Source organism: Acomys russatus, chromosome 6 (assembly GCF_903995435.1).
Source record: "Acomys russatus chromosome 6, mAcoRus1.1, whole genome shotgun sequence".
Taxonomy (NCBI): domain Eukaryota; kingdom Metazoa; phylum Chordata; class Mammalia; order Rodentia; family Muridae; genus Acomys; species Acomys russatus.
Window position 1 is genome coordinate 54,965,388 of NC_067142.1, and position 14,183 is coordinate 54,979,570.

Below are 14,183 nucleotides of genomic sequence, written 5' to 3' on the forward strand. Positions count from 1 at the left end.
GAGTAGAAGTTGGATCTCCTTCCTCTTCCACTTCCCCTCAGCTTGGGAGCAGAAGTGAGTTAGAGCATGTTCATCTACACTGGGAATCCTCTGGGAAGCATGGGGAACCGACCTGGCCTGACTTCTTTGTATGTCACATATTTGCACAGGCAACTTAATTCTTTAGCGACGTGGAGGGTTGGTTTTTTTCTTCTGTTTTTTTTTTTTTCTGTCTCCTTTAATGTGGGCCTTGGTTCTCCAAATTGCGTTATCTTGCCCCTGCTTCTGTGGTCTCTACACAGGGTGCATTTTTTTTTTTTCAAAGAAAATGAAGGAATGCAATCAAAGCAACTGATATTAGATGTTAGGTATATCTATGGATACTGTGGATAGAAAAGCGTTGGCCAGTAGCTCAGCAGAAGAGGATCAGGGTCAAAACCCCGCAGAGTGGGACGAACTGTTCTTTCATGGTAGCCCACCTCTCTCGCTTTCAACCGTCTACGAATAAGTACATCTTGAAAGGGAACGGCTCAACAGTGATGTTTCAAGGCACTGCCCAGTACCTTCTTTGAGGAAGACACACTTGACACTGCACGCTGCTGCTAAAGATGCACAGGCTTTTGGTGAGGCTGCAAAAGGTGAAACCACATAGTAGGAAATGGAAATTCTATTTGGCATCTTGAAGAGGACCTGTATCAATAATCATTCCCTAATACAAGTTTAAATCCAAGAACTTTCAAACCTAAGAGTAGGAAGGAGGATTTGGAAGCACGCGTCACAGATTCCACACCACACTCGGCATAGTACCGAGGCCACAGACTGGACATTGGGTTCTTGGAGGTTCGAGCCCAAACTGCTTTAGGGAGCAGACAGAGCCCACAAATGTGAGCAGTAGCTAGCATTTAGTCAGCTGGGAATAGTGAAGTCTGTGATGAAAGACAGGCCACATTCTGTCTGAATGCACACAGATTCTATTTCTGCTAAAACTCAGTACTGGCCAGAAGGAACATCCCTGCATTCTGTGTTTAGCCAAGGGCTGGCAAGCAATACCATTATCAATACAGCATTAGCTAAATTGGATTTTCAATTGTAATCCTCTTACTTCACCCCTCCCGTATCTTTGTAGCCCCTAGAAAGCAGAGGCGAGTGTCTTCGTTTCCACCAGCTTCTTATTTTATATGTTCCTTATTTCAAGTCCCGGAACCATCCACTCAGCTCAGGAAGATTTTTTTTCTCACTTCCTTTCATTTTTTTGCCTTTTCACTTAAGTTTTTTCCCCTTTGCCTTGACTTCTCCTTATATAGGAAGTGACAATGCCAAGCTTTCCCTGATGAACAAGTATAAAGATAATATCATAGCCACAAGCCCGGTGGATGCCAACCACCAGCAAGCCACTCTGCTCTCCCACACTTCCAGCAGCCAGAGGAAGAGGATCAACAACAAAGCCAGAGGTACCCATATCTAGCCCCGCATCTTGCAGATGGGTTTCAGAACGTGAGAAGTAGGGCCATTAAACTGACTACGTGCATGGTGACTCATGGCTACAAAGATCTATATGTCTGGCACAGTCTTCTGCAAGCCAGTTAAGTGCTGCTTGCCCCCAAAATTTTAAGAGTAGAAACCTTTTGGTTACATACTTTCCTGGACATAAATATTTTTCTAGGAACCAGTTGAACAAGTGTGCAAAGACGTGTGTAAATTGCCGCTTATTAGATTTTTAACAAGCTAAAAATGAGAAATGGTTTAGATGCCCACCAAGAGGGAACTGCTTAACTATCTGGCACAGCTGCCTAATGTCCAGTGACTTACCATGTAGTCATTTAAAATGATCATATAGATCTTTATTTGTTAATATGGAAAGTTGCCCACCTCTCTATCTGATGGGGTTATAATGAAGGTATGACACAATTTCACTTTAAAGGGAGATTAAAAACCCTTTGCCTGCTTCAGTGTTAGAAAAGAACAGAGAGTATATACATCAAACGATAAAAGAATTTGTTTCTGATTTAGAGGGCTTGAATATATATGTTGGAATCAGAAAAAAAAAAAAAAAAAAAAAAAAAAAAAAAAAAAAAAAAACCCAGAAGTAGAATGTCTTTCCTGCTCTGATGTAATCCTGGTTTCTTATCAACCAGAAGGGAACATTTCCCTTTCTTCCTTCTTTCCCTCCCACCTCTGGAAATCCTCCATGACAAGTAGAGTCAGCCACTCCTTCCTCACGGAACCATGGTCTTTGTGGAGTTCAGAGCACTATCAGTGGTTCTCATGAGTGCCTGTTCTTCCCAACAAGCCTGGATATCAAGAAGTTCTAGCCCCTCAGCTACCTTTCCTAGAGTGGCAGTCAACCACTCTCATCTGTATTGATTTTCCCAATTATGCCTCACCCTACGATTCTACATGATGAAAAGTGAAAACATCTGTTCTGGCTCTCTATTTCAGCTGGTTCTGCCTTCTTGAACCCTGAGGGGGACTCTGGCACAGAGGCAGAAAATGACCCACAGCTGACCTTTTACACGGACCCCTCTCGGAGCCGGAGGCGCAGTCGAGGTAGGGATGGTGGGGCAGGAGTTCTGATGTGGTACAGGTTGGGGAGCAGGGGCCACAGAGGGCTCTGTGGACTGGAGCCAACTTCAGCAGGAAGAATGCTTGGATCTCAGCTGGTGCTTCCTCCCAGGAAGAAGGAAAAGCCTAGAGTTCACTGAGAGTGAGAATCATCTCTCCCAGATAATGGCACTCTCAAACAAGTTTCCAAGTTGTTTGAAAGGCTGTTTCTTGGTCAGAAGACTCTCCATTTCTTCTGGAAGGCTCAGCAGTCATGTCTTGCTATTCAGACCAAAAGAATGGGTGGAGTTTGGTAAATGAATGATATGTGTACTCACTGTCAATTCAGCTGCACTGACCTTGGGATTGAGTTAGGCCAGGGTAGAAGGGCACAGCCAGTGAGGAATTATTTCAGAGTCGAGAAGACACAGTTTTCTTTGGCCTTTAAGTCTTATTCAGTAGAATCTCGAGCCCTAAGCCCACAGGCCCCTCATTTCTCCTGGCACAGTTTAAGAAGCTAATTTGTTCTCCACACTGACGCATCTCCCTGTGCAGCCTCTGTATGTACTGCAGCAGGCTCATCCTTAGTGGACTCAGACATGGCTCCTGCTGCTGTAGGTGTCACCATCGATGGCTTTACTGGTGTTGCTATTACCTCTGAGGGAGTTCTACAGTCGAATGCCAGTGAGCTTCGGCACTTACGTGCTGTGTGGCGTTGGTAAGGACACAGCTCCCTGAGCATCAGTTCTCACACATATTGGATGACTTATCAATAACCCATACATAAGGCTTATGTGCAGAGCACATCCGTTATTTATTCTGGCAATGGTTAAGGCGCTATGAAGTCCCCATTGCTGCTGCCACATCTTCCCAATAGTGATCTATAGTTTTTACCCAGCCCCACCCTCGAATATGTTGAGCAGCCTCCCCTTGAAATCTTGTGGAGGATATGTGAATGGCATCCATTTTCCCCTTTGTGTGGACACAGCTCAGTAGCATTTCCAAATAATACCTAGCCAATAGCCTTCAGAACTCACACATTAGTTGCTTTACAGTGTAAAATTATTTGTTTCTTTAAATTCCAAACCCCTGTAATGTGTCATTACTGTTTACTGTTATTAAGTAAACTGTAAGTATCTTAGGGGTAGAGCATTCCTGTAATCATTTTTTCAAAGTGCCTACTAAAAGATTTTGCCTATAATTTATGTGTGTAAGTGTCTGCTTAATTGGGCTGGATACGTCAATCAGACCAGCAAAAACATCTTATAAGCTGCCTCCCATGGGTCAGCCTCTATGATAGGCAATAGAAACATGAAAACATGACACAACGATAAGGCTTCACTAAATAATATAAATAAATAAAATGAATACTCAGAAGCAATAACCCTTAATTCTACATGGCAGCAATAGGAGGCAATAAAGAAGAATTAGCACTGAAATATCAGCAATGTACAGAATATCTTGAAAAAGAAGACTTAGGTAGGAACATTTCAGTAGAGGAATGTAGTACATAAAAAGCTCCAGGGACTCGAAGCAATGCGCTTGTCAAGCAAATGAGGGAGCCAAGCCGGCAGTTGTAGCTAGGATATAAATATAAACATATAAGGAAGGTAGGGATGTGGCCGGAAAATAAGCTAGCTACTGAAGCGCAGACCTGCCACGCTGTTGCAATTGTACTTGCCTCTGTAAACAAATAGGAAACCATTGGAAAATGCTGGGTTGTGCGTTGATGATGCAAACAGACAAAAGGGACAAAAATATCAGTTGCAAGTTACTGCAATCACAGGAGAGCAGTGGCAAGTTCCTGCAAACAGTGATGACATTGTGTGATAAGAGCTGTAACAGCAGGGGTGCACTGAGGGCTACAGTGCCTGAGGATCTGTTCTTGAAGGTTTCAGGGAAGTATTTTCAAGAAGCTGTTGTTGAAGAGTAGGTGTGGACCGGGATGACAAGGTGACAAAATGGCCTTCTGTGGAGGAGGAGATAATATGTGCAAAATCACTGGAATGGAAGGGATGGTCTAGTGAGAAAGCTGAAAAAAATAGTTTCCTATAGCAAAGTCTAGGATGCATGTTTGTGGGTTGCTCAGGAAAGAAAGCCAAGAGATCAGCAGAATCCAGGAAGTACTTGGTCGTGACGGGAGAGGTCTTGATTCTTCTGTGTTAGCTAGTAAGTTGTGCTTTGAGGAGGTCTCCTCTCTAGGTAGTCTAGATGGGAGCTGAGATTCAGGACATCTGTCTGTGAGGGCAAGATGGGTTGATCTTTAAGTGTGAGGGAACAAACTCCATGTCTGATGTACAAAAGTATTCTGTAAGCCCCACTTGGCCAAGGACCAGGTTACTGTCTGGAATGCTGGGAACCTTAGTTACATACATACATACATACATACATACATACACACACATATGTATACATACATACATAACACAAAGCCTCATGAGAAAGTATGGTGGTCTATAGGTTTGTCTTCATAGACCCTTACAACACAGGTCTCCGGGCCACTCTGCTGGGAAATTCTAGGGAATGGACCTGACCAAAGTCCATCTCTTGGTCCAGGCTTAATATTTAATAAAGCTTGCTTCAAATTTGGCCCAAAATGGTGGGATTGTTTTCTCCCCAGAGAATCTCAGAATTAACACATGCTTTAAAGATACTAGTGTGATTAGTATTTCTCCAACTTGCAAAAAAAGAAGCTACCGGCAACCTCTGCATCTCTTCCTCCTCACAGCTCTCTCCAGTGCCCCTCAGAAAACTCTGCACACTGATAGGTGGATGGTCATGGGTCCCAAACTCATCCCCACATTTGCTGAGAGCAGCAGTTCCCAAAGCTCTAACCTTTATAGCTCCTTGGCTTTGGCTCTGCTCTTGTGCCTCTCACAACAGCTACTTTGTGTTGCGCCCATTGTTATTAAATGACATGAGCCATGTACAGCCCTGAGCACAGGTACCCGGCACATAATGACCACTTCATAAGTGTGAGCTGTCACAATTAGCGCCATCTCTTGGAGACATATTTCCCTCTTCTGCAAAGTAGATAGTCACTGTGCAGGCTCACAGGTGTATAATGAAGAGGCAAGTATTTAAAAGGAAATAATGTGTGGAAATGTTTAGCAGAGCATCTTCCATAATGGGATGTGTATTACTATTCATAATAAATATTAACATAAATAAGAACATTTCAGGAGAACTATACATTTTGCTGCCTTGCTTTCTTACCCTCCCACATGCATCCTGACTCCAAGTAAGAGATCCCTCTACTTACCACCACTTTATCCAAAAGCAGCAGAAAATCTCCAGCCTCCCAGATGAGCCCTTTCTTTGCCATTCCCTCCAGTGGTCCAGACTCGGGGGAAGAATCTGGTGTGATAACATCATCTGCTCACCTATAGAACAAGTGCAGTCTCTTCCAGTGGGGCAAACTCTTCTGGAAGCCTGGATTTACACTGTAGGAGCATGGCCTTAGGACGCGCTTTGCAAACAGCAATAGGACAGTGCTGTAGGGTTTAAACAATTTTGCCTCCAAGAGTTTTGAGCTCATCTAGGGAAGTCAAGGGAGAGTTGCCATCTTCGTGGCCTCCTGTGAACCCAACCCAGTCAAATTGCAGAGAATCTGTACCCAACTCACCACTACTGACCTTGAGGGCTATCAACTGGCCAGGCTCCTCCTGGCTCCGTCAGGTCATGTGATGTCCCAAATGTAGCTTCCCGAGGTCTCATAGAGAGATTATGTCTGACCGCTGTGGGTTCTATTTGCCAACTGAAGGCTGAGTAGATGGTCAATGCCTGGATTTTTACCACCATGTCTTGTTTTTGTCTTGCTTTCAGTGGGCTCTCCCCGAAGTCCTGTGAATAAGACCACCCTGACCCTGATCAGCATCACCAGCTGTGTGATTGGCCTTGTGTGCTCCTCGCATGTCAGCTGCCCTCTTGTTGTCAAAATCACCCTACATGTCCCCGAGCACCTGATTGCCGATGGTAAGCTTATTCTGCCAAGAGTGTGACCATCTTCAGTAGTTGGCAGTTCTTGGGCTGGGGAAAAGATGAACAAACTAAGGATAACTAGAGTGGGTGGGGGGACATGTTCAAAAGAGTATGATAGGGGTTACAGTCAGATTGTCAGCTAATAATCTAAGAAATTAGGCTAATAAACTGGACGAGTCATTTCCGTTTCTCTATGCTCATTCTGTTTATAAATAAGCCCCTCTTTGTAGAGAAATGAAATGCACACTCACTATAGATGGATAGACATTATGGTTCCTCACTGGTCGAGGAAAGAAAAACTCAACAAGTCAGTAGAGGTGGTTAAGGATCAGCCATGCAGCTGGGCGTGGTGGTGCATGCCTGTAACCCCAGCACTCTGGGAGGCAGAGGCAGGCAGATCTTTGTGAGTTCGAGGTCAACCTGGTGTACAAAGTGAGTCCAGGACAGCCAAGGCTACACAGAGAAACTCTTCTCTAAAAAAAAAAAAAAAAAAATTGGCTTGTTTTGTCCAGGTGAGAGACTGTTAACTACATTAACTTGTTATGAACCTAGAAGTCAAAAGGAATTATTTACTTCCATGCAGGGAACCCCAATATAATAAGGGCATACCTTGGGTTCTGAGATTCCCTGAATCCTTTAAGCCCACAGCACTTAATTGACTTGTTAATGTCTGTTCTCTTTGTTACTGCAAGGCTGGAAACAGGTGGGGGAATGCTCACAGTGTTAGAGGACCTGCTATGTCACAGCAAGTGAAGACAGACAGTGCATCCCCGTTACCTGGCTCAGTGCCCATGCCTTGTGGCTGGGTCTGATGGAGCCATGCCATGGCTACCACAGAACCACTCTGTCCCTCTATCCCTTAGGAACACTCCTGCAATATGGGATGAGGCGAGGGAGTAGATGATGATACGGCTGGAAGGCTTAATGTCCCTGGCTTCACAGCAGTCAGTGTGACTGTAGAACCTCCATCTGCTGATCTCCTGTGCTGGTACTAATGGTAGGCTAGGACTGGGTGGGAGCAATGATGCCAGATTAGGATGTATGGTCCCTCTGGTGACTTGTGCCCCTGTATTGTATGTGCGAACCCTCAGATATGCTTCTCTGTCACCCTGTAGGGAGCCGCTTCATCCTGCTGGAGGGGAGCCAGCTGGATGCCAGTGACTGGCTGAACCCTGCCCAAGTGGTTCTCTTCTCTCAACAGAACTCCAGTGGGCCCTGGGCCATGGACCTCTGTGCCCGGCGGCTTCTGGACCCTTGTGAACACCAATGTGACCCCGAAACTGGTAGGCGGGAGCACCGGGCAGCGGGTAACTGTCAGAGAGAGCATGCCTTTTGAAATCATCCCCTTGAAATTCAGGCCATCTCTCCCAACTTCACTGTCCCCTTTCCATCTTAAGCATGGACCACACATACATATCACTAAGTGCTTGAGCCACTGAGCATAAAAATAAGCAATAGTCTGGCAGAAGCCTGGCTGGGCAAGACCTCCACTGCATCCTTACTCAGGAAAGGCCAGTTTGGAATAACTGGCCTTCTAGGTATCATGACTTGCCATTTTATGATGGCAAAACCAATTTATGTTTATTATGAAAGTAGTATAGAAGAAAATTATAATCATCTATATTTCTGTTTCCTAGGTAAATCACTTTAAAATGTATGTCCTTTCCTTCCACCACTAACCTATGCATAAACTTTTAAAGTTTTCCTGTAACCATAGGAAATCTAGTTGGGGATTTTCCTGAATTTGTTTCCTTAATATTCTATCATAAGAACTTTCCGTAATCATCATCCTCAGTCACATTTTAACGGTCATTTGCTGTTGTATTGTACCTCTGTATCACAGCTCATTTGAATAGTCTCATTACTTTGAATTTAGGAGGCTCTATTTTTTTCATTTTTATAAATACTATGAAAACAAAACTCTCAACAAAGAAATGTGGAGCACGTAAGAATTTATTTTTTTCACAGTGAATCTTAGAGGTAGATCACTACACAAAGGCTGTGGGCATGTTTAAATGTCTTACTCCATCAAGCAGGACTAGGGTAGTCTTGAGTAAGGCCCAGACTCAGTGGTGGAGCTGCTGCCTTTCACATCAAGATCATTGCACACCCAGGAGCTCATGTCTCTACAACAGACAGATTTATATTTTTGTAGCAGGAAGGGAGTTTACTCTTCTTGTTATCATGGAAGAATATTGAACGGACACAACTTAGAGGAGGAAGGTTCTATTTTGGCTTATGGTTGAAGGCAACATAGTCCATTCTGGCAGGGAAGGCATGGCATATTGGGTTCTAGATGTGATGGTGGAAAGTGTGGCATGGCTTACTGCATCTTTATGGACCAGGAACCGGAGATGTCAAGACGGAAATGGAGCTCGCCTAGAAGCTGTGAACCTTGCTTCTGCTCCTATAACGCTACACCTGCCAGCTAAACCTCATGCCCAAAAGTTTCCATAGCCTTCCAGTGCCACCAACTGGGGACCAACTAGTTGAACACATAATCCTAAAGACAAATTTCACATTTAAGCCATAATAAGAGGTTCATGCATAGTAGCCTCTGTGAAGAAGACCATTTTCAGGAGCTTAAAGTACCACAGGTGGAACCCCTCTTGGAGAAGTAGTGCAATACTATAGAACAAAGGAAGAGGTCATGAACCAAATCCTCAAGATCTTTGTCTTTCATGTGTAATTCCTAAGACAGACAGGGGGTGGGCCATCTTCAGAAAGTTCAGTTCAGAAAGGTCTTTCTACAGATGTAGCCTAAGTTATATACTCCGCATTTGTTGTAATCCATTATTAAATCCCTTTGAGAAAGTGGCAGGTAACTGTGACATCTAAAGTTCATGTTCTTAGGTTTTAAACTTATTTTACGTGGGCCCAGCACAGAGATTCTAGGTCCCCATATGGAGGAGAAAGCACAGCACTTTCAACATCTGATGTCTAAGACGGTGCTTGCTTGCTGTCCCTCCTACGCTGTCAGGCAAACACCAAACCAAACAGATGGGCTGTGCACTATGCCCAAACGCTAGTATGCTTGGAAGAAATTAAAAAGAGCTCAACTCAGAGGTGGGAACTCTCCATGTAGCAGAGCTGGTCTCTGGTTCCTTCGTTCTCCAGCTGGTCAGGATTACAAGGATTTGGGACAATCTTAGCTGATAAACTCACTTCCGAGAGCAGTAAGATCTCCAGAGGATCGCACATGTTCCTTCTTGGCCTGGAAAGAAAATCAAGGGCTTACATTGACATGTGCGAAGGAGGTGACTGGTGTACACTCGGGAGGGTTAGACACATACACACTTCCTTCTTACTTTGCATAATGTTTGATTCTCTGGGCCTGATTTGCCCAGAGCTTCATGGCTACCCATAAGGAGAACTTATGTTTAACCTGAAATCAGAGCAGAAGTAGGATTGTCAAGGGAAGGCTGATATACCCAGGTATGCCAGATCCAACATATTTGTCACTCAGCTCTATAGGAGTAGGAGGCAACCTGCGCTAAGCATCCCTGGTGGGTGTGCCAGGAAGCTGGTTGTCTATACAGAAGTCTTCTTGTCTACCATCCAGCCCCGTCCAAATGTCTAATTTCTAATCCTTGCCACAAAAATGATTTTGGGAAGCCCCTCCACTGCAAATGGTTTCCTGGTATCTCTAACAACTAATGAATTTCCAACAGGAAAGTCACAAGGGATACTAAAAACAAGAAGAGCTAAGGTACAACATCTTCATTTGGCACGGCAGCTGAGAAATGATGCTGTGGGAGCCTTTCATTTTCATTAACGCTGGGACTGGAACCCCACCCACCCCTGTGCTGCTTCTCTCTGCACATGGGATGATGTGGTCATCCCACACGTTCATCACTAAGAAACTTTATCGCCTCCCACACGCCATCCTAGAGCCTTTCTCTAAAGAGCTGAGTGTGGGAATTGGCTTCAAGTCAAGTCGACGTTATTTTTTGCAGTCCTCCAGCTAGCTTACTTGGAAATGTCAGAGTGTTGGGACATGTGCTTTCCCAGCCGAGCTGAGGGGTCTGCCCATATGGATGCATAGGGCTGTGCAAATGCACTTGTGTATTTTTTTGTCACTCAGACACACGTACCCATAAACACACAAGCACACAAACACAGATGCTCAGGCACTGCGAAGGAGCAGCCTTTGGTGCCTGGAGTCCTCCCTAAGCAGCCTTCCAAAAAGTATCCCAAAGTTAAGTGTGTGTGTGTACACATTAGCTGCACAGGACTCCACAGGAGCAGGAGGCAGAGACAGATACATGGACCTACTCCACCAGATGCCCACATCCTCCTCCCCGCAATCTGTAGATGTGTGATGTTACATGGCAAAGGAAGGTAAAATGTCGTGTAGAGTTGACATTGCCAAACAACTGGTGTCACAAAAGCACGATTACCCTAGGTTATCTGGGAGTCCCCACGCTGTGCAGATACCTCTCAAAAGTGGAAGAGAGAACAGGTCCAAGTGCCATGATGAAAGAAGGACTCATCACGGTATTGTATACTTGGAAGACGAAGGGTGAGTCATGAACCAGGCATGCAGGCAGCTTAGAAAGAGGAAGGCAAGGAAGCAGATTCTCACAGCCTTTAGAAAGGAGCCTATGGCTCTGTAGAGACCTACGATGTAGGCACTTTGATCTTAGCCCCTCAAAACCCACATTGTTCCCCTCTGGCCTACAATGGCATGATGAATTGATTTTGCTATTACACGTGAGTTTGAGATCTGCTACTAATACGCCAACAGCAGAAAGAAAAACAGCTAAAGGAGAGAAGCATGTTATACCCCCATCATAATTCTAGAACTTCTAAAGATATATGAGGACCTATGAAGGAATCAGGGCTACAGAAAACTTGCTCCTTCTTCTCCACTGACATTCTAACACCATGTTACCAGTGACGGATGGAACTCAGGCACCAACCAACCTGGACAATAGCAAATCATCACTGCCAAATGCTCTTAGAATCATGCCAACTCCTCAGACCCTCTGATTGTGTGTGGCTGTGCCTGAGAAAGGGGAGACCTTCATGCCCGCCACTTGCAATCTCTGCCAAACACTGTGGTCCTCTGCTAGCAGATATCAACTTGTGATGAATCTGTCCGAGTACCTGGCCATGGGAAAACTTGGAATGCTTGTAAACAGGTGCAGACTGCTGATGACTTCATACAACATACTGTGGTCCATCTCCCCACTGCTCTGTAGTGTCAGGTAGAAAATGATTTCTGAAAAAAGAAATAAATATAAATAAATCATGCTAGGCAGTGTTTATCAGGAGCTCATCCTGTTATTGTCACTGTGATTTGCTTAGACAATCAAAGTTCCCTGCACAAGCCTATAAAGTAGACAGTATTTTTATCTCCACTTTAGAGGGGTGCTGACCACCTAACTGGCTTGCCACCCTCGCCCAGTGAATAGCCCAGATGGACTGTACGCTCAGGGTGCATGATACATCAGAACCCACATGTCTGGTCATTTTGTAATGTTTCTTCTTATGTTCTTCTTATTATGAAGGGTACCTAGTTGTAAGGCTCAGGGTTACCCTCTTTCCTTCTGGGTGGCTGCTGAGAGCCTCAGATTCCAATGAGGCCTTTTGCCAGTTGCCAATCTTCCTGCCTACCTCACAAGACTGATAACCCCACCCCATCCCAACCCATCACCCCTGAAGGATCTCTGGCCAAGTTAGAGTAATTACAAAGCTCTAAGGCACCATTTCTTAGTGTCTGCTGGGTCCTGTAAAAGGCTGACTTGCCCTGTGATTTCTTTCTTTCTTTCTTTCCTTTTTCTTTCTTTTCGTTTTTTTTTTTTTTTTTTTTTTTTTTCTTTTGAGACAGGGTCTCTCTGTGCAGCCTTGGCTGTCCTGGATTCACTTTGTAGACCAGGCTGGTCTCGAACTCATAGTAATCCACTTGCCTCTGTCTCCCGAGTGCTGGGATTAAAGGCGCGCGCCATCACACCAGACCTGCCGTGTGATTACTAAGGGTGACTGTTGGTGGCTGTTTGTATCTGCTTTGTTTTCTGATGACAGTCTACCTAGTTTCATTGGCTTTTCTCTCTACTCATTCCAAGTCTTTGTCCTGCCGTACGCACAGCTGTGGGGGCCTCGGGCGCCTGCTTTCGTTCTCAGCCACATCAATTCTGGCCACAGCCCCCACCACCTTCTTCAAGATGTTTCACTTTTTCACATGTGCAAGGAGCACAGACATCCAAGAAAACTTCAACTTGGATGTTTTGATATCTATCTAACATGTTCTCAGAAATCCATTCTCTCCCAGGTCTTTCTATGGCCAACGCAACCAGGTCAAAATGTACCAAGCTGCTTAGGAGCATGGGCCAAATTTCTAAACAAGTCACCTCAACCTTTTTTCTTGCTCTGAGCCACTTTCTCCCCCACTTCCCTGTACCCTCATCTCTCTCTGTCTCTCTCCCTGGGCGTTTTTGAGTTCAGTCTATCAGGAGAGCTCAGTTCCATTTTGTTGCTCTAGCCTGTATTACGTACACATTCCAAATTCACTTCCGTTGCACCATTAAAGCGCCTTCCTTCAGGGTGAGCTTTTGCATGTTCCCTATATTCTCTCTCAGAGTTTCACAGGGGTCATTCAGCCCTGGGCATGCCTCTTTCCTGCTCACTCCCAGTGGTAGGGTTTTATTAGGCAATTTGACATTATCCACATCCAGTTGAACATTTTCTTTTAGACAAGGGACAGCCAGGCCTATGTAATAAAAGCCAATCGCTACCTGAAGCAATGCAGTGACTTCAGGCTTTTGCCTTGATTTGGGGTTTATGACGTAGCAACTTGTGGTGATCCCAGTCAAACGTGAGGACCCCTAACTTGAAGGTCTTTCTTAATGCCTAGGTGAGATTTGTGTCACAGTGATTCAACTGTATAATGGGAGGTGACCAAAGGTGCTGGTCACCATGCAACGTAGCCCAGGGTGCTTCCTCTCCAGGTACCAAACAAAAGTAGGTATAAGAGTCTCTGTCCCTTGCACCCTTGCAGTGGGCTTTCTTCCCTGACAGCGTGATCCACAGAATACCTTCTGCAGCCACTGTGACATGTTACACTCTCCTGGCTGGGCACTTCTCCATGGCCACGACATGTCTTTCTGTTGGATTCCTATGTACACTACCACAGAGTCAGCACCTCATGTGTTCCCTGCCATCTGTCACAGCAGATGCGGAGACTGTAACACTTCGGCTTAGGAGGGCATCCAACACCCTTGTGGGGTCTTTAAAATTCACAGCTAACAGCCGGAGTCTGTGCTTACATGAAACCCCTCTTGAAGTCAAGATTTAGCAGTTGGTTTCCATAGTAACTTTCCTCATCAAGTCTGAACTCTCCTCGCAGCATATATGTCCAAACTGGTTTAAGAAGGAATAAAGAAGAGGGAAGTTTGGTGGAGTCCAGAAATGAGGATCTGTTGAGAGGCAGATTTTGGATATCCCCAAACTCTAGCCTAGTATGTTTGAAAATTCCTGATTCTCTGGCTTAGGGTGGCATATGCCATTATATGGGGAAAAGCTTTATCTGTTGTCAGCAGTGTGTCCCCACATGGTAATGAGTGATGGAAGCCTCATGTGGAGATAATGACCATGAAGGCAATTTAAGAAGGTAAATGCACTGTACAAATGGTAGATATTTACGTCATTAGCAAAATGGGTCTCTGCTTGAACTCAGAGTG

The 14,183-nt window shown here is 44.9% G+C and overlaps 1 protein-coding gene across 2 annotated transcripts in view; it reads left to right on the plus strand.

Moving 5' to 3' along the window:
• Window positions 1-14,183, plus strand: part of Astn1 (astrotactin 1) — a 307,273-nt gene that overhangs the window by 142,518 nt on the left and 150,572 nt on the right. Inside the window, exons 4-7 of one of the 2 annotated variants that reach the window (XM_051147649.1) lie at window positions 1,284-1,430; window positions 2,419-2,526; window positions 6,346-6,495; window positions 7,617-7,808. In XM_051147649.1, coding sequence (XP_051003606.1) covers window positions 1,284-1,430; window positions 2,419-2,526; window positions 6,346-6,495; window positions 7,617-7,808 — 597 coding nt within the window. The remainder of the gene's footprint in view (window positions 1-1,283; window positions 1,431-2,418; window positions 2,527-6,345; window positions 6,496-7,616; window positions 7,809-14,183) is intronic. The other variant, XM_051147650.1, reaches the window with a different exon arrangement.